Source organism: Rhinoderma darwinii, chromosome 9, assembly GCF_050947455.1.
Source record: "Rhinoderma darwinii isolate aRhiDar2 chromosome 9, aRhiDar2.hap1, whole genome shotgun sequence".
Lineage (NCBI taxonomy): Eukaryota > Metazoa > Chordata > Amphibia > Anura > Rhinodermatidae > Rhinoderma > Rhinoderma darwinii.
In genome coordinates, this window is record NC_134695.1 from 104270818 (window position 1) to 104297160 (window position 26343).

Here is a 26343-nt window from a genome sequence, read left to right on the forward strand (position 1 = left end):
TTAACACTGATTAAAAGTTTATTTTTATAAGAATAAAATCCAGAAATTGCAGTAGCCAAATCACAAGTCATCCTGTGAGGGCAAAGGCATCGGAAAAAAAAAAAAAATTGTTCCTAGCAGCCAGGCTCCGTCTCCAGCGCACATCCACGTTCCATAAACGTGAACGCTCATTGCTGCTCGCTTAGACTATGTGCACGCTTGTGTTTGGCGAACTTCAGTCTATGACTTTTCTGAGGGATTTTGATGAAGAAAACCGATATCTGGCTCTAATCTGACACCATTCTTTAGTGAAATTTAAGTATTTGTCATTTTTTTTTTTTCGTTTTTGATTACCCACAACTCCATTGTTTCTTTTTCTGCTTCCCATTGAAAAAAAAAAAACAAAAAAAAAAAAAACAGGTGACAATTTAATGGGGAGAATGCTGTCTGCCGCGGTCTTGAGGTACAACAAACTGCTGACCCAAAACTAGATCAGTAACGTAGCACTTTCTTGAGATGCCAAAAGCCAAACACCCACAGGTGGGAACGTAGCCTTAGCCGCACCGCAGGAGTACAGCAAGTTAAAAAGGAACACTCTGGGCAGAACAGGTACCCTGCATTTTGCCTAATGCAGTCTGAGGGGGGGGGGGGGGGGGTGCATGACAGGACTTCATTCTCTGAATCCCTGTGTCATACCCTGTATTAAGTACAACAAAGTTGATCATTTCTGCCTGGTGTGTTCCTTTAAATATACGTCTTGTGTCTCCTGTAACAAATACGACAATATACAATGCCTGTTGGGAAAACTATAAAAATACCATGTTTTGGATAGAATGACACAAATCATGTTCTGCAATAGTCCATGCAGAATCCAGAACCACATTCATCAGGGCCAAGTCTCTATGAAGCTGCAATGCACAAAAACCAACTCCTTATTCGCTACTTACCTGCAATCTAGAACACCTGTGCTATCCCCATCTTGCATAAGTTGCCCCTACCAACATGACAGAACGTTGCACTAAACTTTGCCATAAAGCACAGAAACTCGTCAAACACGATGGTGTGGCAGATCATGATCCATCAAGTCTTCATTATAGAGCATTACATCTCCATTACTCCCGCTCAGGATCTAACGGACGTGCAAGATTCTCTTTTCTCACCAAAGCGGGATGTAGCGGTTTATTAAACATATTTAATCTGCAAACATTGTAAACAAATGCCATCGTCATGGGACAGCCATGAGTACAGACGGCACGGTCCTCATCTACGAACACTGCCAAAATGTTACTTGCTGCTGAGGAAATGCATAAAGAAGAGGACGGGTGTTTTTTTTTTAATAATATGTTACTTTAAGATCTATAGACCCCCGAGGCTTCTTCCTCTATTTAAAATACTGTCAGGTTTCCCCCCCTCTGAGACCGGTCATAAGTTTTCTTTGTGGAGAGATCTAACAAAGATCTAGTTCAGCAGAGCCTGGTATCAGCCCCCTCTTGTTCTAAAAACAAGGCCTGCAAGGAAGAAGAAGAAGAATAGAGACTACAAAAGCTGAATTCTGTCCGTGGAGCTGGAGCAGCTCTTAAAGAAGGTGCTGGGTCAGAACAAGTCTGTGTGCATGGTGTGCACGAAGAGCAAGGCCAGGTGATGCGCGTGTTCCAGTCAGTACTGAGGCGGCTGCTGCAGCTGAATCCTGCGCTCAGCAGCGGCTGCCAACATACGCCGGCGGAGGGCGACTGAGTCCGAAATCTCATTTTCTGATGATGTAGAGGAACCATCGTCCGAAGTCCTGTTCAGATAGCGTCTGGTAGAACAGCACCAAAAGAAAGAAGGAAATGTATGTACACATTGTATGCAGCAGAAATAGCTGTAACGTTAGATTGGTTCTCTATGGTCCTTCATTAGGACTAGTACCCACTTTGCATTAGGATGCAACTTTTTCTGTCTGGAAAACCTGCACAGTGTGAACACAGCCTAAAGAAACATTACACAAGCCTTTAGTTTATACTCTTATATGAAGCACAAGGAATGGGAATTACTGCAAAGCGTAACAGAACGTTTTTAGCCGATTATTTAGCATCTTCGTGGCACATTTACGGTGTAATTCTTTTTACAATTGAGAAAAATAGGAAAGATTATACCATATATGTGCCTCTGATTACAATTGAAAGTTAATCGGAAACAAACACATACATGACTTTGCCACTAGGTGGTGCTACTTGTGTTCATGGATTACTTGTGTCAATCGCAGAGCAAAATGTTTTTCCTTTTTATCACCTCAATTTTTCTTTTCTTTTTTTCATTGTCACATTCCAAGAGCCATAACTGATTTTTCCACTGACATAGCCATATGAGAGCTTGTTTTTTTGCAGGGCGAGTTGTATTTTTTTTAATGGAACCGTTTTTTTTTAGTACATATAAAACTCTTTTATTAACTTTTTTGGGGAAGGGAATTAAAAAAAATAAATAAATTCTGTTGTGCTTTTTTTTTGGACGGCGTTCACCACGTGATTTAAAATTCGTATTTATTTATTTATTTCCATTACTTATATAGCGCCAACATATTTGGCAGCGCTGTACAGGAGGTTGTCCTTACTCACTGACCCTATTGGAGCTCACAATCTAAATAATTCCTATCTGTGTTTTTGAGGAAACCAACGCAAACACGTTAACTTTATCGTTCGGATCGTTCCGATCGCGGCAATACCATATATGTGTATTTTTTGGAGTCCTGTGTGGTGCTGCATATTCGTTTGGAAATATATATGTGGGACTGGAGTCTGAGGTCCTAAGGCTTGTGCACACACAACTACGCTTATATATAAATTATTTCTTTTTTTAGTCCCACTAGATCTTTGGAATGGCCTAATAGGCATTACAGTCCTGGGGGCCTTTGTTGGGTTGCCATGGCAGACTGGGACCTATCAGCGGCCGCTCTCTGTCAGACTACTTAAATGCTGTGGTCGCTATGGATTGTGGTATTTAAGGCGTTAAACGCCTGCAATAGGATTCTGGCTGCCATAGCGGAAGCCCGGCTGTCAGTCACAGCCAGGCCTCCCCTGTGATAGTGTGGGCACAGCTTCTGTGCCCATGCGATCACCATAATGCAAGAAGGGGACTCTTACCACAATGTGCATATACGTGATAATGCATGAAAGGGGTTAACAACTTGGACTCTGCCAAGGAGAATGATTAGGGTCAGTACAATAATTTATGTTCTACTATCAATATTTAAGGTGCCACTGTCACGAGGGAGTGACACTTTATATACAGACATCTTAACATGCCTAAGGGTAGTTAACATAGCAGACCTAGAGGCCCCTGAGACTTAGTAGCCATTGGCTTCTGAAACAGAGCCCTGCATTACTGGTAGAATTGCTCGGTACCAATGGTTGGAGGAACGTCGATGACTGACCGGGCACTCCTCCAGAAACGCTGCCCACAAGTCTTTTTCAGAGGACTTACAGAACCTCCTACCTGAACTGCAGTTTAGGGGGCTGTACAGTGGGCATTCTACTATGATAACCACCCTTAGGCATCTTATAGAGGACTGCATCATAATCCAACATTTAATCAGCTCAATCAGATATTGGCAAATTTATATCAGACGTTAGACCGCCTAAACTTAGAAGAGATAATGTATTCGCTCTATATGTATGTGCTCATCTTCTACCTTCTAGCCAGCTGCACCATGTCCTCCTTCCTTTGGCTTAGCATTCGTTGTCGCTCTTCTGCAGACTTGGAGAACCGGCTGCCTCTGGCCTCAAAGTCTTCTGCATCGGTGGGCTGCGACTCTGCTTCACTGAAGTCTCCATATTCCTCCATACTTGGTGTCAAATTTAATGCCATACGTTCAGTCTAAAAGAGGACAACAGACACCAAAGTGTACACTGGGTAACACGAATATACCTGCTATAAAACCTGTATGTATCCCCTAAATCTAGATAAAGCAGATGAATGCTTAAAGTTCAATGGTCAATAACTTTTCAATAAAGCAACAGTACAAAGGAATATAATATCTTATTAGCGTGAAATGTCACTTTCTCCACTTATCAGCCCCCCTCCCCCAACTGTTCCCTCACTCTAATATTACTGCTTTGTCGTACTGGTTACAGCTTACCATATAAGTATATGGAGATGGGAGGGGGAGAAGGAGAGCAGGAGCAGAGTGAGGGTATGTTCACACGAGGTCATTATGTCCGTAATTGACGGACGTATTTCGGCCGCAAGTACCGGACCGAACACAGTGCAGTGAGCCGGGCTCCTAGCATCATAGTTATGTACGACGCTAGGAGTCCCTGCCTCGCTGCCGGACAACTGTCCCGTACTGTAATCATGTTTTCAGTACGAGACAGTTGTCCGGCAGTGAGGCAGGGACTCCTAGCGTCGTACATAACAATGATGCTAGGAGCCCGGCTCCGTGCACTGTGTTCGGTCCGGTACTTGCGGCCGAAATACGTCCGTCAATTACGGACGTAATAACCTCGTGTGAACATACCCTGAGAGAGACAGACACTGCTGCAGCTTCTAGTAAGTGTTATATCTCACCCCAGTGCTGGATTCTCAGCTACACTGCTAATTACTGGTGTGTAATCTCCTCCATTCTTCTGCTTCTATATATGTGATAGATAGGAGCAGGATTTTCCTCTTTTCTATGTGTGCAGTTTATAGAAGACATGATAGCCGTTAGGCTTCACTCACTAGCTCAGAGAAAAACTGAGAATTAGAGATAGAGCCTGCAGAGGGGAAAACTGCTATAAAAATTGCAGGATATAATGGCCAGAAATAGAGTTATTCCTTATGTACACATATGACAGCTTATTCTGATAAGTAACCGGAAAAGTTAGGTACATTTTCACTATCACTTACCTGGAGATCTTCATCGTTTTCTTGTTGCTCATTAGCATCGGGAGAACCATCAGGCCTGGGTTCATCAGGCCTCTGCGTGATAAAGAAATTCGGCTTACTTTCTTCCATAGCGTTAGCATTTCCTCATTTAGAATTTAGCAGTATACTATACAGTGGAAAAAAATAAAATTTGCTGATTTTCATTAACCTTTTATTAAAAACACTCACCTGTGTGGGAAAAGGCACTTGAATGCGTCCCTCTAAAATATTGTCCGTAGTGATCTCCACAGAGCGAGTGATCTGCAGATCCTGCAAGACCAGGTGATACGGTACTTGAGGAAACATGTCTAAAACCTGCCGAGCCTGTGAAGATAGGAGCACGTATCTTATATCCAACACCACATGACAGGTCATCATTCAGACTGTGAATTTATAATTTACAACTAAATTGTATTGCACCAAACAAATATGGTAAGCCAGATCTTTGCCTTCCATACATACCATGGCATTTAGCTGAGAGTTACTTGCTTGTGCAATTCCTAGAATATTTGTCGTGTGCATCACTTCAACTGAGAAACTTGGCAGCCAACTTGCAAACCTTGAACCTGTATTTGTAAGAGAAATGATCAGCGGATTATTAAAGGGGTTGTCCCTGGAGACCCTCCCCAGTAAAATCAGTCATAATACGAGTGATTAGATAACCCCCTTTAAATAATAATTTTTGCATCTCACCAAATAACTGAACTATTCTTACCATCAAAGTGGAAGAAGTGATTGTGATGATTGAGGCGGGGTCGTCCCTCTGTCACGGTTATCGGGATCATATTTTGATCTATATTTTCTCTCGGTTGCTCTCCACGAGGTCGGCTGCCATCAGTCATATTGAGAGACATTCTGCAAGTCGGACATGACGTGTCCTGCTCCAGCCAAGAGCGGAGGCATGAGCTGTGGAGGGAGACACCGGCAGACATTTATTATCCAGGGAGTTTAAAGAGGCTCTGTCACCAGATTTTGCAGCCCCTATCTGCTATTGCAGCAGATAGGCGCTGCAATGTAGATAAGAGTAACGTTTTTATTTTTAAAAAACGAGCATTTTTGGCCAAGTTATGACCATTTTCGTATTTATGCAAATGAGGCTTGCAAAAGTCCAAGTGGGCGTGTTGAAAAGTAAAAGTACAACTGGGCGTGTATTATGTGCGTACATCGGGGCGTTTTTACTACTTTTACTAGCTGGGCGTTCTGACGAGAAGTATCATCCACTTCTCTTCAGAACGCCCCCCAGCTTCTGGCAGTGCAGACACAGCCGTGTTCTCGAGAGATCACGCTGTGACGTCACTCACAGGTCCTGCATCGTGTCGGACCAGCGAGGACACATCGGCACCAGAGGCTACAGATGATTCTGCAGCAGCATCGGCGTTTGCAGGTAAGTCGATGTAGCTACTTACCTGCAAATGCTGATGCTGCTGCAGAATCAACTGTAGCCTCTGGTGCCGACACGATGCAGGACCTGTGAGTGACGTCACAGATCTGCACTGCCAGAAGCTGGGCTTTCTGAAGAGAAGTGGATGATACTTCTCATCAGAACGCCCAGCTAGTAAAAGTAGTAAAAACGCCCCGATGTACGCACATAATGTACGCACATAATACACGCCCAGTTGTACTTTTGCAAGCCTCATTTGCATAAATACGAAAATGGTCATAACTTGGCCAAAAATGCTCGTTTTTTAAAAATAAAAACGTTACTGTAATCTACATTGCAGCGCCGATCTGCTGCAATAGCAGATAGGGGTTGCAAAATCTGGTGACAGAGCCTCTTTAAAGCTTTTAGGAGAAAAAAAAAAAACTAAAAAACATTTAAGCAAAATGTGGCTAAGCTGCAATACCACCCACTTGTGAAAAAGGTGCCCACAGGGCAGCTTGCGTGCAGCTTGCATGGAATCCCAGCAGATGGCGCAGTCGTCATTATTGACTTCTAGTTCCTCAGCAGTGGCTATTGCAAAACTATTAAAGTAAAAATAGCATTATAAAGGCACAGCATCTGTAACAGAACTTCATGTATTGACATTTACTATTTGATAGAATTTAGTTGTAAATGCCCACAAACTACCTCAACCCCCAAAAATTGGTTAACAGTAAAGCAAAAAAGTGAGACGGGGGATGCAGCTGCAGCTTCTTAGTGTTACAGTGAAACATCATGAGGGGGAGAGGACAGGGGAAGCAGCAGGTGAAGAGATAACAGTACAATTCTTACATCACACCAGGAAGAGCCTATCCACACAACCGGTACGGATAGAGCATGTGCACTGTCAGAAGCCACGCAGAGGGTTGAAAAAACACCCCAAAACATGTCAGACACATGTTCTTAGAGACGCCTATTCACCCCTAGACGATGCATTCCTTGCGAAACGCGAGTCGGGTGCGGTGGACTCCCTGATACTCTCCTTGGCCGTCGCTTCCAGCTTGGCTATTCATTTTATGGTAGGACCTTTTTCTTTGGATTTCTTATCCTGTTCATGCCATTATTCCCATCATGGGTGACACTTATTTTAGATGAACAGGGTTATAGCCATTCACTTGTACTTTCTAACTGCTGTATTTACCATATATTTACCGTTATTTGTATTTGGGGTTAACTTTAGTCTTGCATCCATTCTTTTCTGTTTCTCATGACATTTTTTACGTATTTGTTGTTGAACACTTTTTTAAATAAGCAATCAATAAAAAGAAAGTATTTCATCCTTGCAAAAAGTTAATGTTGTGCGTGGTTTTTTTTTCTCTAATTGGCTATATATTGCTACATGCATTTGGGACTAATACCATATGGGAATAATTAGCGATAGAGATATACATTATATATATATATATATATATATATATATATATATATACACACACACACACACACACACACACACACACACACGGTCAAAGAGGAAATGTGATTTTTTTTTTTTTTCTTTAACAATAGGTATTCTTTAAAGCACATCTTTGCTCAGAAGTGAAAACTAAGTTGTACTGAGAATGCTTCTTGTTCTATAACTACATGCTGGGCTTTCTCTCCAGAAAATGTCAGAGTTAAAGTAGCAATTTTTAGAAGCTAGTCACAGAGTCACCTGGGCTTCACATAAATGTTTAGTCTCTGCTCTTTCAACCTTCTGCCTGTGGCTTCCCCTGTTAGCTTTTACACAGATTTTCTAGCACTGCCTAATCTATTGGAGTATAAGGCTATGTTCACACGATTAACAAAATAAGTCTAAAAATACGGAGCTGTTTTCAAGGGAAAACAGCCCCTGATTTTCAGACGTTTTTTGAGCAACTCGTGTTTTTCGCTTCGTTTTTTACGGCCGTTTTTGGAGCTGTTTTTCAATAGTCTATGAAAAACGGCTCCAAAAAACGTCCCAAGAAGTGTCCTGCACTTCTTTTGACGAGCCGTCATTTTTATGCGCCGTATTTTGACAGCGACGCGTAAAATAAAGGCTCGTGGGAACAGAACATCGTAAAACCCATTGCAGGCGTAATGGAGCCGTCTTTTCAGGCGTAAAACGCCTGAATTACATCTGAAAATAGGTTGTGTGAACATACCCTAAGGGTGGGTTCACACAGAGATTTTTGCAGGCAGATTTTGCTCTGCCTGCACGCCGATTGAGTGCCGCGGGAAAAAAACACAGCGAAATACGCTTTCTCTGCCTCCCATTGATGTCAATGGGAGGTCAGAGACGTTAACGGCCAAAGATAGGGCATGTCGCTTCTTTTTCCTGCGAGACTGTTTTCGTTCGCGGGAAAAAAAAACGCCTCCGCCTCCCATTGAAATCAATGGGAGGCATTTTCGTCCGTTTTTTGGCACCTTTTCCGACGCGGTTTCCGCGTCAAAAAACTCTGTGAACTGACCCTAAAGCATCCTGAGGGACATCTCCACATTTAAAATACAAGAAAAAACAAACAAACAACTTACTGAGCCTCCATGTTTCCAACAACTCTCAAATAATTTTTGTGCCGGCGTAGCCTGCGCTGTAGCTCATGGAAAAGATGACGCAGTTGCATGAAGATGACTAGGCTTGCCATGGAAAGCCAAATGTTGCCAAATAACTAGAGAAAAAAAAACGTCAATAAGCAATTTGCGAGCACCATACGTCTTTCTACATACGGCCGCTTTATTAGTGGTGGGACATTTTAAAATGCGAAGAATATAAGACACTCACCAACATATGAATATGATGCATTAGGTCCATAGAAAGGTGACTGAGCTCCATTACAAAATCTGTGTAATATACGTAAGTGCCCTTGGCTTCCCATGTTCCTTCATGATTTAGGTCCCAAAGGTGAATCACATAGCTGGCAAAAAATAAATAAAACATGTGTGGTCTGATTTTATTGTACTAAACAGAACTGTGCGGAGATGTATTGTATTCATCGCAAAAAAAGACAGCGCAATTGTGGTGAAAGGATTTGCATTCGCCTCGTCTATCGGCTACACCAATCAAAGCTGAAGACGTTTTTCTTAAACGCCTTAGCGCCATACGCTGTAAATGTACGGCGGCTGTGCGCTCCGACAATATAGCGCAGGCTCTTCAGGTCTGCCTTCTGTGATTTCATTATTAAGCCCTATCCTGCAAGAAACGAACCCTCACTAACTTATGAACTTAGATGTGATTGTTAACCGCTTAACCCTGCGTGTTAAAGACACCCAGGACCCGGTCACGGAGCCCGTCGTTCCCGCTGACCTAACGGATACAGGTTTCAGCGCAAGATACAGCTGCTCTGTACACAGGATACAAAGCAGCTATATCTCAAAAAGTACAAATTATTTTTAATAAGATGTAATGACAAAGTTGCACCAAACACACTGATACATTATTATAATTTTTTTTAAATCTAGATTTCCTATAAACCAAAAAGGACATTATAGAGGGGGGGGGGGGTCTCTGGTATACCCCTCTATAAGCCAGCACAGCGAAGTAATAACTCTGCAAAAACTCCTTTCTCCTGCTGCGGCCACTTCATAAGAAATGTTCAGCCGCCTGCAGCTTCCCCTGGCGAGAACAGCAGATTATTAACGGACTAATGATAGAGAATGTAATCAGAAGAACGCTACAAACCATGAAACGGCACCAACTGTCCGATATCAGCCATATAGGAGGAGGAGGAGGAGACCAGACTACTTACCGTAACACAACATGGGCTGTTCTCGTGGTCACCAGCAAACACTAGTGGAAGAAAACAGACACGTGTTATAGGAGGACACCGAGCGTCCAAGAGTCAGTCTGTCACATCTATTATTATACACGGAATTAAAAATATAAAATAGTAAGAAACCATAATGAGAGCACTGGTACATTTGGCAGGAGACGGAGCTACTAAATGATGGGAATACAAGAAAATTATTATTGTAAATTAAAAACCTTGAATGGTGTAATTGGCATGACTGATCGGGAATCACATGGTGAGTACAAGTCTAATTGTTTTATAATGTTATTACACCCTCATAACACAGTCCGCTGAGCAATAGAGACAATAAATGTAATAATTCATCAATACAGAACTGCAGTACGTGTGACATCACGGCATTAGGGCCATACAGGCTGGCAGCCGATGTCACTGCTCATTACAAGAGACGGAATGGTTATGGATGGTCTTCAAACGTTGTCAATAAATACGGGGATCCACAAGAAAACACCGAAACCTTAACCCCGAGGATACCAAATGTCTATATTATTTTATGTTTCGGGAAGAATACCTAATGACGTTTATTTATTGTAAAACTGCATTTGTGTGTATTTTTTTTTATCCTATAGGGGGATTTTTAATTTTGATATATATTTTTTTTTATAACATCAAAGGGTGGTTCCCCCCTTCTCATTTTCCCTTTGAATGCTGCGATCAGCTTTGCTCGCAGCATTCAAAGGGTTAATGCCAGAGATCAGCGGTTTATTTTATCTCCGCCATTCGGCATTATTCACACGAACGGGTCCGTTTTGCGCGCAAAAAGAATGCAGCGTTCTTCTTGCATTGCAGTTCCGTGTGACATCCGTGTACAGTGTCTGCGTTTTTTACACGCGTAGGTCACGCATTTTTTACATCAGCAAAATAAACTGAAGGAGGTGTTTTTCTTTCATCATCATTCCTTTAGCAGCTGTTGCGTGAAAAACGCATGGCACACGGACGTGCGTCCGTGTGCTGTCCGTGATTTTCACGTACCCATTGACTTCAATGGGTGCGCGATGTCCAAAAAACGCACAAGTATAGGACATGCAGTGAGTTTCACACAGCGGACACACGCTGCGCGAAAAACACTGAATGTCTCCATTGAATTGTATATGACTGTGTGACGTCCGTTGTTTTAACGCGCGTAACACGAACGTGAAATCCGCTCGTGTGAATAAGGCCTTAGAGCAAGGCTCTGGTTGTGTACCACATCCATTGCCCCGCTCCTGACCAGACTGGCACACTTAAAGTGCCCGCACGATCAGCATGACATCTTTCCTCGTCATGCCGCGCCAAAGTCCATCCGCTCATGACAAGCACGGACGTCAAGCGTCTGCAACCAGATAAAACGTTTTCTTGCACAGTTTACAAAAACACACCTGATAAAAGGAATTTTAATCCATAGGGTATCCAAAAAAATAATTCTTTTAGGGATTCAATGGCAGGTGCCCCAATCAGTCATGCAAACAGTAGTCCCATTCGCTGGCTAAAAAGCCAACGCTCGGCTGTTTCTGTAACTTTCCAAAAAGAGTAAGGGTATGTTCACACGCTTAACCAACAACGTCTGAAAATACGGAGCTGTTTTCAAGCGAATACATCTCCTGATTTTTAGACATTTTTTGTGCAACTAGCGTTTTTCGCTGCGTTTTTTCTGGCTGTTTTTGAAGCGGAGTCAATAAAAAACTGCTCCAAAAACGTCCCAAGACGTGACAGGCACTTCTTTTTCACAGGCGTCTTTTTACACGCCGTTTTCCGAACACGAGGCGTAAAAAAACGCCCCGTCGGTACAGAACGTCGTATTTCCCATTGAAATAAATGGGCAGATGTTTGGAGGTGTTCTGCTTCCGATTTTTCCAGACGTTTATGGGCCGAAAACACTGCGTGTGAACATACCCTAATAGATAATGTAGCGCACAGGCAGAGTACATACTCTCAAGCTGTTGTGAGACTCCAACGCCCAGCATGCCACAGGTTGTCACAGCATGCTAGGAGATGTCGTTTCAAATTGGCTGAAGAGGAACAGGATGGAGGCCATTGTCGTGCGCCATAAATGTCCTTCATCGCAATAGTTATTTTAATAAGAACCTATAACCACAGATATAATTAGTTCTGAATCATATTACATACGAATGATTACTATACTTGCCTCGGCAGCCATGAACGCCAGCGTGTGCATCCCATGGGCATATCCAGCAAACAGACACAGCACAGCCAAGCAGCAGCACACCCCAAGCATGGCGGAGAGAAGAACTAAAACACGAACATGGCAGCTCATTGGGGTGGTGGGAGAGAACGACAACTGTAGGTGGGAAAAAAAGTGAAGTTATTTGAGGAGCCAGTGTTCTTTGCCTACATCAAGCCTTATGTTTGCTGTACGTACATATTCAAATCGGTCTCTACACAGCTGCACCATGAGATGGAGGAAGACCAAGCCTGCAAACCACAGGAACCACAGGACCACCTCCTCCACCGTCTGCACGTTCAAGACCCCAAAGATGAAGATGAACTTGTAAAAGATAAAATTCCAAAACTTGTCCTTCAGATGCTGCAAAGACAAGAGACAGTGAGGCATGGAGAAATCCGCCGACATGGACAGCTAAACAACACTGCAAACAAGCATTGATGATGCCACGCAGTGACGTCTTCTGCGCCTGGAGTTGGTTAGGGTGGGCATAGCGACTGTTATGGGACCCGGAGCTTGGGGTGACCCACTCAGGTGCAGCAATGCTGTTCTTTTTCACAAGGTTTTGCCATGTGGCACTTATGTGGGTCCTCGTTTCTGCGAATGTTCTCAAGTAAAGGTAATTTACACGACCGGATAGGAGCCGTGAAAACGAGCGCCCATCAACGAGGCAGCTCGTTGACTGGCGCTCTTTTGTTCCATTCACAAGGAGCAACGCTGGGTTATGTATGGGGACAGGTGATCGTTACTACAATCGTTCGTTCCCATACATCTTGTCGGCAGCACGTCTTCCTGTTTACAATGGGAGATGCGCTGCCGACAACGACTATACTAATTGCTGCATTATCGAGCGGATCAGCCGATGAACGAGCGTTTGTCCAATCATTCCCACGTTCATGCGCGACATCACTGAAGGAAGTCAACAAAGACCAGCGGTGACTACCGGAGCGGCGTGGGAATGAACTGTTTAATATCGGTTTGTGTTTTGGTTTTTTTATTCACTTTTCTGCACATTTTTATAAGTTCCCGAACAATCCCTTTAATTCTCAGACAGATTCAGGACAGTGACAAGGTAAGATTTACACGCTGCTCACCTGTCTCTCACTGACACGTAATGGACCAAACACCACATGTTGAATTAATTTAGCAACAAGCATCAGCAGGCAGCACACGGTGTTCACCAGGACCTGAACGGGGAGAAGAGACATCACATTTGTATAGAGAACTTGATGCAATCCATGTAAAAAAAACAAAATAAGGATTCTCTCTCCTTGGAACGTGGTACTCGTCAGGGCTGCCCACTATCCCCTCTGCTGTTTTCCCTGGCTATGGAACCCCTGGCGATGGCCATACGCCAATCTACCTCCATACAGCGCATTTCTAGAGGACGCATTACCGAAAAAACATCCTTATAAGCGGACGATACCCTGGTGTACCTGGCGGATGATGGTTCTTTTCTGGCTTCTCTATTACAACTAATTGACACATTTGGGGCCTTTTCTGGCTTATCGGTGAACTGGTCTAAATCGGTTATGTTCCCCCTTTTCTCTGGATATAACTCCCGGCAGAGCTGATCGGTACTGCTACAAATCGTCTCCCAATTTAAATACCTTGGAATTAGGGTTTCCCTTAATCTACGTCAGTACCGTGAACTTAATTTGACCCCCTTGGTAGCCTCTACTATGCTCAACACCTGGAATAACCTTCATCTTTCACTATATGGTAGGATTCATCTCTTCAAAATGATATATTTACCTAAGTTTTTGTGCCTATTCAGAGCCTGCCCAATTATACTACATAAACAATTCTTTAAGCAGCTTGACAGTGTCTTACGGTCATTTTTCTGGCAGGGCGGTATGCTTGGGTTCACTCTAGGTTTACTACAGGCCCCTAAAACATCTGGGGTGGATGGTGGCACCAAAACTGTATTTGTATTACCTGGAGTTGCAATTGGCACTTGCTCAATGATATAGACCTAAGTAACGCAGCCTCGGCTTCCTACGAGAGTCTCACAAATCTCCTCTTTAGATTTAAATCCCCATGTCACGCATCACTCCCGCTCCAGACTGGAGCCAGAAATACGGGACACTACGATAACCCTACACCCCCCTAGAACTCCCCTATGGAATAATCCCTGGTTGCCGCATCTTGGATCGCTGCCGAGTGTGGCGATGTGGTCGTAGGTCAAGTATTTGGGTCAGTCATACTCTGCAGACTCTGTTTTTGTGTATGTTGCTAACCTACAGGAGTGATTTAATATTTCAAACAGGGCCTTCTTCCACTACCTCCAGTTACGACATGATTGTGCTGCCCAATTTGGCTCTCCAAAGCCACTGCTGGGGTTTTCTAAACTTGAGGACCTTCTTGGTACCCCAGACCTCCCTAACGTTCTCACACAGGCTTATACGCTGCTATTGTCCGATGGACATAGGCCCGTTGATAGGGCCTGGGCGCGGTGAAAAAGAGATATTTCTGATCTGAGGGAGGAGGAGTGGAGGGATGTGGAGCTCTTTTTTTTTTAAATTTGGTTATAAGTGCTAGAGATTTCCTAATACAATCACGCTTCTTGCCCCGGATATATTACACACCGGTCAGACTACAGAGAGTGGGAGCTTCTGCCTCAGATAGCGGCTTTAGATGTCGATCAGATGTCGGCACATTTCTACATGGTGTGTGGTCATGTCCTAGAACATTGCCCTTTTGGTCGGAGGTATTGGAGTTTATGAATGTCCACTTTGAATTCCCTCGACTCCTATAAGTGTTGTTGCCTGGTTCATTGCCTATAGGTTGACGATAGTTGTTGTGAATAATATTGTTGTACCGTCAAAATTGAAAATAAAGCCTTTTAAAAAACAAAAAGGAGAACGGGTACCTCTGCCATAACCCTTGCTTTTAAGGTCTTGTTTACACAGCGTGTATTCAACAAGTTTTTGCCGCGCTTTACATGCTGAAAAACGCATCATATACTCCTGTACTTTAAAAAGTGCGTTTACACATCGATTTTTTTGGAGCGCCGTGTAAACAAGGCCTAACGGCACCATCTTTTTCATGCCATGTACCCTTAACGTGTTCACTTTGATAAATGGATCTGGTCATTCCCTCGATTATCTTTTCTGATAATCATTGGTAACGCCAACAAATTTTATCCATTACCGTGCTCACCGCCATTATCTCCCAGTTTTTCACATACCGTCATCAGCACAACCCCATATTAAATTGAAGCTGGCAGGGTAAACAGTCTGGCTAGTCTAAACGCTTACAAATCAGCCACTAGCGCAGGGTGAAGCCACATCTAGCCATACGTTTCAAATGAACAGCCTGATCATGTAATGTATGGACGAGCCAGGTTGGCCAGAGTGGGGAAGCAGCTCTACGTTCCGGCTTAGAGGTGAAAACTCTGACATCCATATCCCCAATAGGGCATAAAAAATAAGGGTGTCTATTAACAAAGTCCACACAAGGGGTTTTCCCATCTTGAACAACGATGGCATACCCTCAAGATATGCCATAAATGTCCAATCAATGCGGGTCCCACCTCTATCTCTAGAACGGGGCACCCGAAACCCTGTTCTAGCTTGCTCGGCTCCCGTTACCTCCCAGCCACTTCCTAATTAGGTGGTCGGGAGTTACGGAAAAAGTCGAGATCGCTGAGCTACGTGGTTTAGAAAATGGAACCAACCATACAACAATCTCTCTCTATGAAAGCTATAGCCAGCAGCACGGGTCACGTCTTGCACACACTAGGGGCTATTTTTAAGGCAGAGCATCTTAAAATAGTTCACTATGGCTATTCCGCTGTGTTGCATGAGCGATTTGATCCTTTCCGACACCAGTTACAGGACCAGGCCTGGTTCACGCAGAGCAGATTTGTTGCAGATTTTGCGTGAATTTTTTAAGCCAAAACCAGAATTGGATCCAGGAGAACAGACCTAGAAGGCCTTCCTTTATATATTTCTTCTGTTTATGTTCCGTTACAGATTTTGGCTTAAAAATACATGCAATATTTGCATCAAATCTGCATCTTGTGAAAAAAAATATGACTTTTCTGCCTGAACTTACAGAAGCTTCTTCCTGTCTAAGGCCTCATTCACACAAGCGTATCAGATTCACGCGCGTGAATCGGGTCCGTGTGTGTTGCGTTATGCATCAGTGTGCTTTGCGAGTGCCATGCGATTTTCGCACACTCGCAATGCACATCTATTTTTCTTTTCAATCTAATGGATGCGCAAATCACGCACTGTACACATATGTGCATCCGTGTGCGATGCGTGGTTTTCACGCATCCATAGACTTCAATGGGCGCGTAGGTGCGTGAAAACGCACCAATATAGGACATGCAGTGAATGGCCCCATTGAAATCAATGGGTCCGTGTGCTGCGCAGCACAGGGACGTTCTTCACATTCGTGTGAATGGGGCCTAATGGTGGTGAAAAAAATACATTTAATACTCTGTTAGGGAATTCTGAAATAAAGGGGTTATCGGGGCTTGAACATTGATGGTTTTACAAGTGGTGGAACGACCTCCGGGAAACTCGTCGCTCAACACAATGAAGAAGCCACAGCACATCCCCTTCATGGTTTACATAGGCACAGCAGCCAGTCTACATGTCAAGCAATGTGATGTAGGAGTGCCATCAATGTTACAGTCCCAGAGAACCCCATTAAGAGAGGGACATTTCTCATCCGTGACCATCATTAGTAAGTGAGCCGAGAGCAGCCACAAACATTGTCTCTTACTCTATGGAGGACACAGCCTGTCCGAAAATTACATAGACCGCTCAGTTCAATGGGCACCATGTAATGCTTTATTTGCCCTGTGGTGGCACTGCAGGAAAATGTAACACTTGCTGCCACATCCCTCTACAGATTACACCCGATCGAAGCAGGTCAAAGCAATTTGACACCCTTGGATCAGTTTATCATCAGAAAGACGCCGCTCAAAAAGGAGAAACTCTTTAAAACTGTGGTGACATCACTTTTGATGTTCCTATAGAGGAGGTTTCTTTGGAGTCACTAATGTGCTTAAAGGGGTTTTCCCACCTCTGACATTTATGGCATAGCCACAGGATAGGCCATAAATGTCTGATAGATGTGGGCCTCTAGAACGGGAAACCCTGACCACTGTTGTACCTTCTCCCGCTATTGATGGGTTCAGGCAACTGAGTAATAAGGTGGCCAGGAATACGGAAACAGCTGAGCTACGCTGTTTCCGTAACTCCCATAGAAAAAAAAAAATAGGAGTTTTTTAGACAAATGCAAAGTCTCCACTATGGGGTACAGTCTGGTGACGTCGTTTTTTTTTATTATATAGATCAGGGGTCAGCAACCTTCGCCACTCCAGCTATTGTAAGACTCCAATTCCCAGCATGCCCTGGCAGCCGTTGGCTGGAGAAATAAAGCCTTTAGCTGTCAGCGCATGCTGGGTGCTGGGAATTGTAGTTTCACAACAGATGGCGTGCCGAAGGTTGCTGACCCCTGACATAGAACTATGTTTTAGACGTGATCCAAATTGAACTCTAGACCTTCCAATTTTATTAGTCTTCCGAAAGAGGTGGCTACAGGTATTTTCGTCATGAAATTATAGAGGTTTTCTTAGAACTTTGTGTAGGGTTGTTCCTCTGTTATTCCTCCTGGAAATATATGACTACATTGGAAACTGGGAGTTACCATTCCCCTTATCAATAGTGTTTGTCTCTACACAGTGATACTTTAGGTACTTATTGGACAGGGTCCCTTAAAAGACCACGTTCACACTGAATATTCTCGGAGTTTGAATGAAAAAAACGTCTGAATCCAGATGTAAAATTATTTTATAATAATTTTTTTTAATTCCCAGGTGGAAAACTGCACAAGAACATAAGAGCAATAAGCGTGATGAACGTGTCTGATCTTGGCTCCAGTACCTCAGATATCATGTGGTCTGACCTCAACGCATTCTAGACAGATCCCGGACGCTCCAATCAGAGCATAGCACTAATCTAAAAAGCCTTTCCAGTGACCAAACTCCAGGGCGCGATATATGATAATCTCCAGGGGCTCAGGGATAACTCAGGTGGCGTCATGTAACATACACAATGTACTCCGATGACTCACACAGGACATTGTGCAAATGCAAAGTGCAAGAGATACAAACCCGTGTAAGGCCTTGTTCACACGGCGTGTATTCGACACGCCTTTTTGCTGCGTCTTACTCACTGAAAAACGCGTCAAAAATGCTTGCTTTAAGCTTCCTATTCACATCAATGAAAAAACGCCTTGTAGTGCATACGATGCGTTGTTTTTTTTACGCTCACGTGTTTAAAAAAAAACGAGTCATGTAAAAAAAGCCACATCAGGTCAATTCTTGGTGCGTAAAACGCGCCTAAAGCCCATAGTCAATGGGAGTCCTAATTACACGCCCACAAACGTCTGTACCTTAAAAAGCACTTTTCAAAAAAGTGCTAGCGGTTTTTACGCGTTTTTTTTTGGAGCGCCGTGTGAACAAGGCCTAAAGGCCCTATTACAGACTAAAACGAGACATCGTTGATCAGCACTCGTTTGCTTCTGTCACGAGGAGCTATGGATGGGGACGAGTAATGAGCGCTCGTCCCTATACATTATCATGACGTTGGCCGTGCAGCTCACTGTTTACACAGGGGGATGTGCTGCCGACAACGATAATATTTAACTTTTTTAAAACTATACGATCAGCAGATGATTGAGCGTTTCCTCGTTCATCTGCTGATCGCTGCCGTTTACACAGGTCAATTATCGGCAACGAGCGTTCTGTGAATACTTGTCTGTTCGATAATCGCCAGTGCAAAAACCCCTTAAGGCCTCATGCACACGACCGTAGTGTTTTTCTGGTCCGCAAATTCCAGGACCGTGTTCCATGAAATATCCTCCGCAGTTCATCCGTATGTAATCCGCAAAATGCGGATAAAAAAAAAAAGCCTAGGTAAAACAGGATGACGACAGAACTCATTCCCGGTCGTCGCCTAGCAACACTTCCGCAAATCCGCAAACTGCGGTTGACACACGGAGGTGTACCCGCATTTTCCACGGGCCCATTGACTTCTATGGGCATGTCCGTATCGAATTTGCGGGCTGTAATAAGACATGTCCTGAGTTTGTGCGGCACGGACATGCGGGGACCCGTGAAAACACGAAGTGTGTATGGGCCCATAGAAATGAATGGGTCCGCAATTCTCCCGTGGGAATTGCGGACGCAAAAACACGTTCGTGTGCATGGGGCCTAAGGCTTAGTTCACATCTGCGCCTGGACTCCGTACATGGATTCCGTCGACGCTTTCAGGCAAGGGAACCCATCAACGGAATCCAAACTGAAACCATAGGTTTCCGTGTGCATCACCATTGATTTCAATGGTGACAGATCCGGTGCAAATGATTTCTGTTTGTCACCGTTGTATGAGGGTTCCGTCGTTGTCACAGAATCAATATCATAGTCGACTGCGCTATTCATTCCGGCAAAACGACGGAACCCTTACACAACGGTGACAAACGGAAACCACGTAAGCTTGGGGTCTCTATGGTCAGGAGATTTTTGGACATGACCAATAAGAATGCTGTATGTAAGGATTTTGTCTGCGATGTATTGGATTAAATCCCAGTTTATGTCTTTTGTGGATTACATCAACCACAATACATTCGATAGGAGGTTCACTTCCCATTGGGTGGAATTCCTCAACCTAATTGGACAACACGAGGTTATCGGAAATCAATTGCGCGTATGACGCTTCTTCATTTTGATAGCTTATCGACAAAACACGTTAAATGTTCTTTACCTTATAGCAAAGAATAAATGGCTCAAAATCAGATTTTATCAAACAAGCAGATGAGTCGAAAAACCGTCTTCTGGATAGGTTATCCGATAGACCAGATTAATCAAGCCAGAGATCGTGCATGATCTCCGGATCAGAGCACGCTCAATAGATCTAGACAATCCCGAAACAGAGCATTCACAATAGGAGATTTGTGTTCTGTTCCCAGCCTAGTCGTATAGCCAACAAGATTAGACAAGTTATACAGAATACCTGGTTTAGAATCCGATCCGGTTTCGTCTGAAACGGCTGTACGTAAACCAATTATTCCATTTCGTAGATGGAGGAACTTGAGGGATCACTTAGTAAGTGGTTGTTTTCAGGAGGCCAGGCAGACATGACTACGGGATGCGTTACCGCACGGCAGCCATCAATGTGGCAATGGCTAGCTTTTCCCTCTGATGTCTAAATACACATGTTCGTAATTGGGTCCTATCCTTCATTATTTCTAAGAATTTATTACTTGTAAAACAGACTATTTTATTTATGTTATTTTGCCCTTGCGGGTATTTTGTATATAGGGAAGACAATTCATCTGCTTTTTAAGCGGTTATCTGGACATGTTCGTTCACTGGTGACAGGAGACGGGTGCCCCAGAGTGATTACAGTGTAGCTAAATGTTCGACAAACTTCTGACATGTCGTATTGACGTCATAAGTTTGGATTGGTGGGGGTCCGAGCACGGAGACCCCCAGCAATCGCTAGAACAAAGCAGCTGAAGCATTTGTATGAGCGCTCAGCTGCTTCGTGTCTGTTCAACTTTTTCCAGAAAGCCGATGTATCGGAGACAGGCCCATAGACTTTCTATTGAGTCCGTACACGATACATTTATTTCTGTAAAAAGCCGAACAGACATGAAGCGGCTGAGCCTCACCTGAGCTCTTCAGCTGCTTCTATTTATTATTTTATTTATTTCAGTTACTTATATAGCGCCAACATATTACGCTGCGCTGTACAGAGGTCTCCTTTTTTATTGTCCCCATTGGGGCTCACAATCTAAATTCCCTATCAGTATGTTTTTGGGGTGTGGGAGGAAACTGGGGTACCCCGAGGAAACCCACGCAAACACGGGGAGAACATACAAACTCCATGCAGATGTTGTCCTTGGTTGGATTTGAACCCAGGACCCCCCAATCCAAACTTCTGACCTGTCACTTTGACATGGCACACGCGGGGTACAGGGGGCGTACATGGAACACGCAGGGTATACGGCGCACACATGGTATACGTACGGTATACGGCGCACACATGGTATACGTACGGTATACGGCGCACACATGGTATACGTACGGTATACGGCGCACACATGGTATACGTACGGTATACGGCGCACACATGGTATACGTACGGTATACGGCTCACACATGGTATACGTACGGTATATGGTGTATACATGGTATATGTACGGTATATGGCGTATACATGGTATATGTACGGTATACGGCGAACACATGGTATATGTACGGTATATGGCGAACACATGGTATATGTACGGTATATGGCGTATACATGGTATATGTACGGTATATGGCGTATACATGGTATATGTACGGTATATGGCGTATACATGGTATATGTACGGTATATGGCGTATACATGGTATATGTACGGTATATGGCGTATACATGGTATATGTATGGTGTATGGCGTATACATGGTATATGTATGGTGTATGGCGTATACATGGTATATGTACGGTATATGGCGCATACATGGTATGTTTGGTATATGTACGGTATATGGTGTATACATGGTATATGTACGGTATATGGCGTATACATGGTATATGTACGGTATACGGCTCACACATGGTATACGTACGGTATATGGTGTATACATGGTATATGTACGGTATATGGCGTATACATGGTATATGTACGGTATACGGCGAACACATGGTATATGTACGGTATATGGCGAACACATGGTATATGTACGGTATATGGCGTATACATGGTATATGTACGGTATATGGCGTATACATGGTATATGTACGGTATATGGCGTATACATGGTATATGTACGGTATATGGCGTATACATGGTATATGTACGGTATATGGCGTATACATGGTATATGTATGGTGTATGGCGTATACATGGTATATGTATGGTGTATGGCGTATACATGGTATATGTACGGTATATGGTGTATACATGGTATATGTTTGGTATATGTACGGTATATGGTGTATACATGGTATATGTAGAGTACATGGTGTAGGGTACATAGTATATACAGGTTACAGGCCGGACATACATGTATACACATACATAGATATACACAGGTGGACATGACACTCACCCATACTCCCAGGCTATCGGACACCAGGTATCGGCCTAACTCGACCACCACCTCCCAGGCGTCTCCTGACAGCTGCCCCGTGCGCTCCTCCGCCTCCCCCGGGGCTCCCTCCTCCTCCTCGTCGTCCAGTTCCCCGCTCAGGCTTCGGTAGGCGCTCAACAGACTGAGGCCCAGCAGTAGGCCGCTCAGGCCGGTATATGTCCGTAGACTGGGCCACGGGAAGCGCTCCAGGAAGAGAAGCGGCATTTCTAGGAGAGCCCGAGGCCCCCCGTGGGCCTGTCACAGTAAAGGGAGCGGAAGCAGCGGCTCTGGCGCGGTATATTAGACGCGGCAGTGTTATACGGTGAGCGGGGCCGCTCTCACGGTCTCCCGGACAGCCTGTTCTCCGGTCTCACACACTTCGGTGATGTCTTCCGTATGTTCCTCGGTGTGACAGCGCCCTCTGCTGGTGGCGGGGCGCACTTGTCCAGAAACTTCTGGGGCAGTGGTAATGCGGGATCCCCTCCGCCTCCAGCTGACTTTACGTCACGTCACTTTCGGTTTCTTGGAAAACATGTCTTGGGAAAGAGGCTCCGGCACCCGAGGGCACGGTTTTATCCAGACACATTAACCCATAACAAATCACCCCCATACAGTGAAATCCAACCCCGCACCCCCATACAGTGCAATCCAACCCCATACCCCCATACAGTGCAATCCAACCCCGCACCCCCTAACAGTACAATCCAACCCTGCACCCCTTACAGTACAATCCAACCCCGTACCCACATACAGTGCAATCCAACCCCGCACCCCCTAACAGTGCAACCCAACCCCATACCCCCATACAGTGCAATCCAACCCCATACCCCCTTACAGTGCAATCCAACCCCGTACACCCTAACAGTGCAATCCAACCCCGCACCCCCATACAGTACAATCCAACCCCGCACCCCCATACAGTGCAATCCAAACCCGCACCCCCATACAGTGCAATCCAACCCCTCACCCCCTAAGGGTATGTTCACACGGCCAAATTTCAGACGTATATGAGGCGTATTATGCCTCGTTTTACGTCTGAAAATACGGCTCCAATACGTCGGCAAACATCTGCCCATTCATTTGAATGGGTTTGCCGACGTACTGTGCAGACGACCTGTTATTTAGGGTATGTTCACACGAGGGCGTCCGTTACGGCTGAAATTACGGGGATGTTTCAGCCTGAAAACATCCCCGTAATTTCAGCCGTACCGGCATGTGCAGGCGCTTGAACGCCGCGTCCATTACGGCCGTAATTAGCGCTGCTATTCATTGGAGTCAATGAATAACGGCTCCAATTACGGCCAAAGAAGTGACAGGTCACTTCTTTGACGCGGGCGTCTATTTACGCGCCGTCATTTGACAGCGGCGCGTAAATATACGCCTCGTGTGAACAGACAAACGTCTGCCCATTGCTTTCAATGGGCAGATGTTTGTCAGCGCTATTTTCGGCGCTATTTTCGGACGTAATTCGGGGCAAAAACGCCCGAATTACGTCCGTAAATAGGCCGTGTGAACATACCCTTACGTGTCGTCGTTTGACAGCTGTCAAACGACGACGCGTAAAAATACAGCCTCGTCAAAAGAAGTGCAGGACACTTCTTTGGACGATTTTGGAGCTGTTTTCTCATAGACTCCAATGAAAACAGCTCCAAAAACGGACGTAAAAAACGCTGCGAAAACGCCGCGAAAAATGCGAGTTGGTAAAAAAACGTCTGAAAAGCAGGGTCTGTTTTCCCTTGAAAATAGCTCAGTATTTTCAGACGTTTTTGTTGACTACGTGTGAACATACCCTCACAGTGCAATCCAACCCCGCACCCCCATATAGTGCAATCCAACCCAGCACCCCCTAACAGTGCAATCCAACCCCGCACCCCCTTACAGTGCAATCCAACCCCGCACCCCCAAACAGTACTATCCAACCCTGCACCCCTTACAGTACAATCCAACCCTGCACCCCTTACAGTACAATCCTACCCCATACCCACATACAGTGCAATCCAACCCCGCACCCCCTAACAGTGCAACCCAACTCCATACCCCCATACAGTGCAATCCAACCCAACCCCATACCCCCATACAGTGCAACCCAACCCCATACCCCCTTACAGTGCAATCCAACCCCGCACCCCTTACAGTACAATCCAACCCCGCACCCCCATACAGTGCAATCCAACCACACCACCCCCTAACTGTAGTCCATCCACAATAACAGTGCTATCCAGCCACATCAATCCAGTTGCGTCACCCCACTAACCGTGCAATCCAGCCACCTGACCCCCTAAGGCTACATTCACACGAGCGTGACACATTTCCGTGCATAAAAACGTGTGTAAATCTGACCATGTGCGTTGTGTTTTTGCATCGCTGTGCTTTGCGTGTGGTATCTGTTTTTCATGCACTTGCAAGAACTTTTTTTTTTTTCAATGTAATTGATGCGCGAAACACGGACCGCACACGGATGTTATTTCAACACACTGCATACAGACGAGAAAGAACGACGAGCTCGCTATGCGTGTCCTTTAGCCACCATTAAGGTTAAAATGGCTGTGGCCACATGGTTTGCGGCGCCGGCATGGTGGAGGTGGGCTGGGTAGGTGGCCCATCTGGAGTAAAAAGGGGGGTCATTCGGCAGGAAAGGCCCACCATTTGATTGGTCAGTCAGGTAAAGTGGGTGGGGGATAGGGGGGGGGTAGATAAGGGAGGGCCAGGTAAGGGGCTGGCCAGTTCTTTGTTGGAGAGCAAGGATACTCACCCTCCCTGTTGAAATGGAGGCAGCTATGGAGAGCATTCTTCTGTGTGGGGGGAATTCTACTGTGTGGGCATACATAGGGGCTGTTGGGCAAGGCGGCTGGGCATAGGCACGTGTAGGGGTCTTGTGGTGTTAAGGGGGCCAAAGCTGAATTCTTGCACCAGGGACCATGAGCCTTTAGCTACGCCCCTGTGTGGCGGTATTATTCAGTATCAGAATAGGTAGTATTATTCAGTCACTATGTGGTTATGGTGTGGCGGTATTATTCAGTAACAGTATGGGGGTATTATTCAGTCACTATGTGGTTATGGTGTGGTGGTATTATTCAGTAACAGTATGGGGGTATTATTCAGTCACTATGTGGTTATGGTGTGGTGGTATTATTCAGTAACAGTATGGGGGTATTATTCAGTCACTGTGTGGTTATGGTGTGGCAGTATTATTCAGTTACAGTATGGGGGTATTACTCAGTCACTATATGTTTATGGTGTGGCGGTATTATTCAGTAACAGTATGGGGGTATTATTCAGTCACTATGTGGTTATGGTGTGGCTGTATTATTCAGTAATAGTATGGGGGTATTATTCAGTCACTATGTGGTTATGGTGTGGCGGTATTATTCAGTAACAGTATGGAGGTATTATTCAGTCACTATGTGGTTATGGTGTGGCGGTATTATTCAGTAACAGTATGGGGGTATTATTCAGTCACTATGTGGTTATGGTGTGACGGTATTATTCAGTAACAGTATGGGGGTATTATTCAGTCACTATGTGGTTATGGTGTGGCGGTATTATTCAGTAACAGTATGGGGGTATTATTCAGTCACTATGTGGTTATGGTGTGGCAGTATTATTCAGTAACAGTATGGTGGTATTATTCAGTCACTATGTGGTTATGGTGTGGCGGTATTATTCAGTAATAGTATGGGGGTATTATTCAGTCACTATGTGGTTATGGTGTGGCTGTATTATTCAGTAACAGTATGGGGGTATTAGTCAGTCACTATGTGGTTATGGTGTGGCGGTATTATTCAGTAACAGTATGGGGGTATTATTCAGTCACTATGTGGTTATGGTGTGGAGGTATTATTCAGTAATAGTATGGGGGTATTATTCAGTAACAGTATGGAGGTATTATTCAGTCACTATGTGGTTATGGTGTGGCTGTATTATTCAGTAATAGTATGGGGGTATTATTCAGTCACTATGTGGTTATGGTGTGGAGGTATTATTCAGTCACTA

At 44.6% G+C, this 26343-nt stretch overlaps 1 protein-coding gene across 1 annotated transcript; it reads right to left on the minus strand.

Moving 5' to 3' along the window:
* Positions 1-22839, minus strand: AMFR (autocrine motility factor receptor). Its single transcript, XM_075838712.1, has 14 exons — positions 22330-22839; positions 13300-13392; positions 12404-12568; positions 12170-12322; positions 9985-10025; positions 9021-9153; positions 8774-8907; positions 6712-6822; positions 5576-5766; positions 5323-5426; positions 5050-5184; positions 4843-4914; positions 3647-3831; positions 1-1777 (listed from the first exon to the last, which is right to left on the minus strand). Exons 1-14 carry the CDS (start codon positions 22573-22575, stop codon positions 1636-1638), a joined length of 1905 nt encoding a protein of 634 aa, XP_075694827.1. The 5' UTR covers positions 22576-22839; the 3' UTR covers positions 1-1635.
* Between the last annotated feature and the right edge of the window lie 3504 nt (positions 22840-26343).

Coding starts and splice junctions, on each gene's coding strand:
- AMFR (XM_075838712.1), bottom strand. CDS start 22,575: ATGCCGCTTCTCTTCCTGGAGCGCTTCCCGTGGCCCAGTCTACGGACA. Junction 13,393..22,329: donor CCGATAGCCTGGGAGTATGG/GTGAGTGTCATG, acceptor CTCCCCGTTCAG/GTCCTGGTGAACACCGTGTG. Junction 12,323..12,403: donor GTAGAGACCGATTTGAATAT/GTACGTACAGCA, acceptor TCCCACCTACAG/TTGTCGTTCTCTCCCACCAC.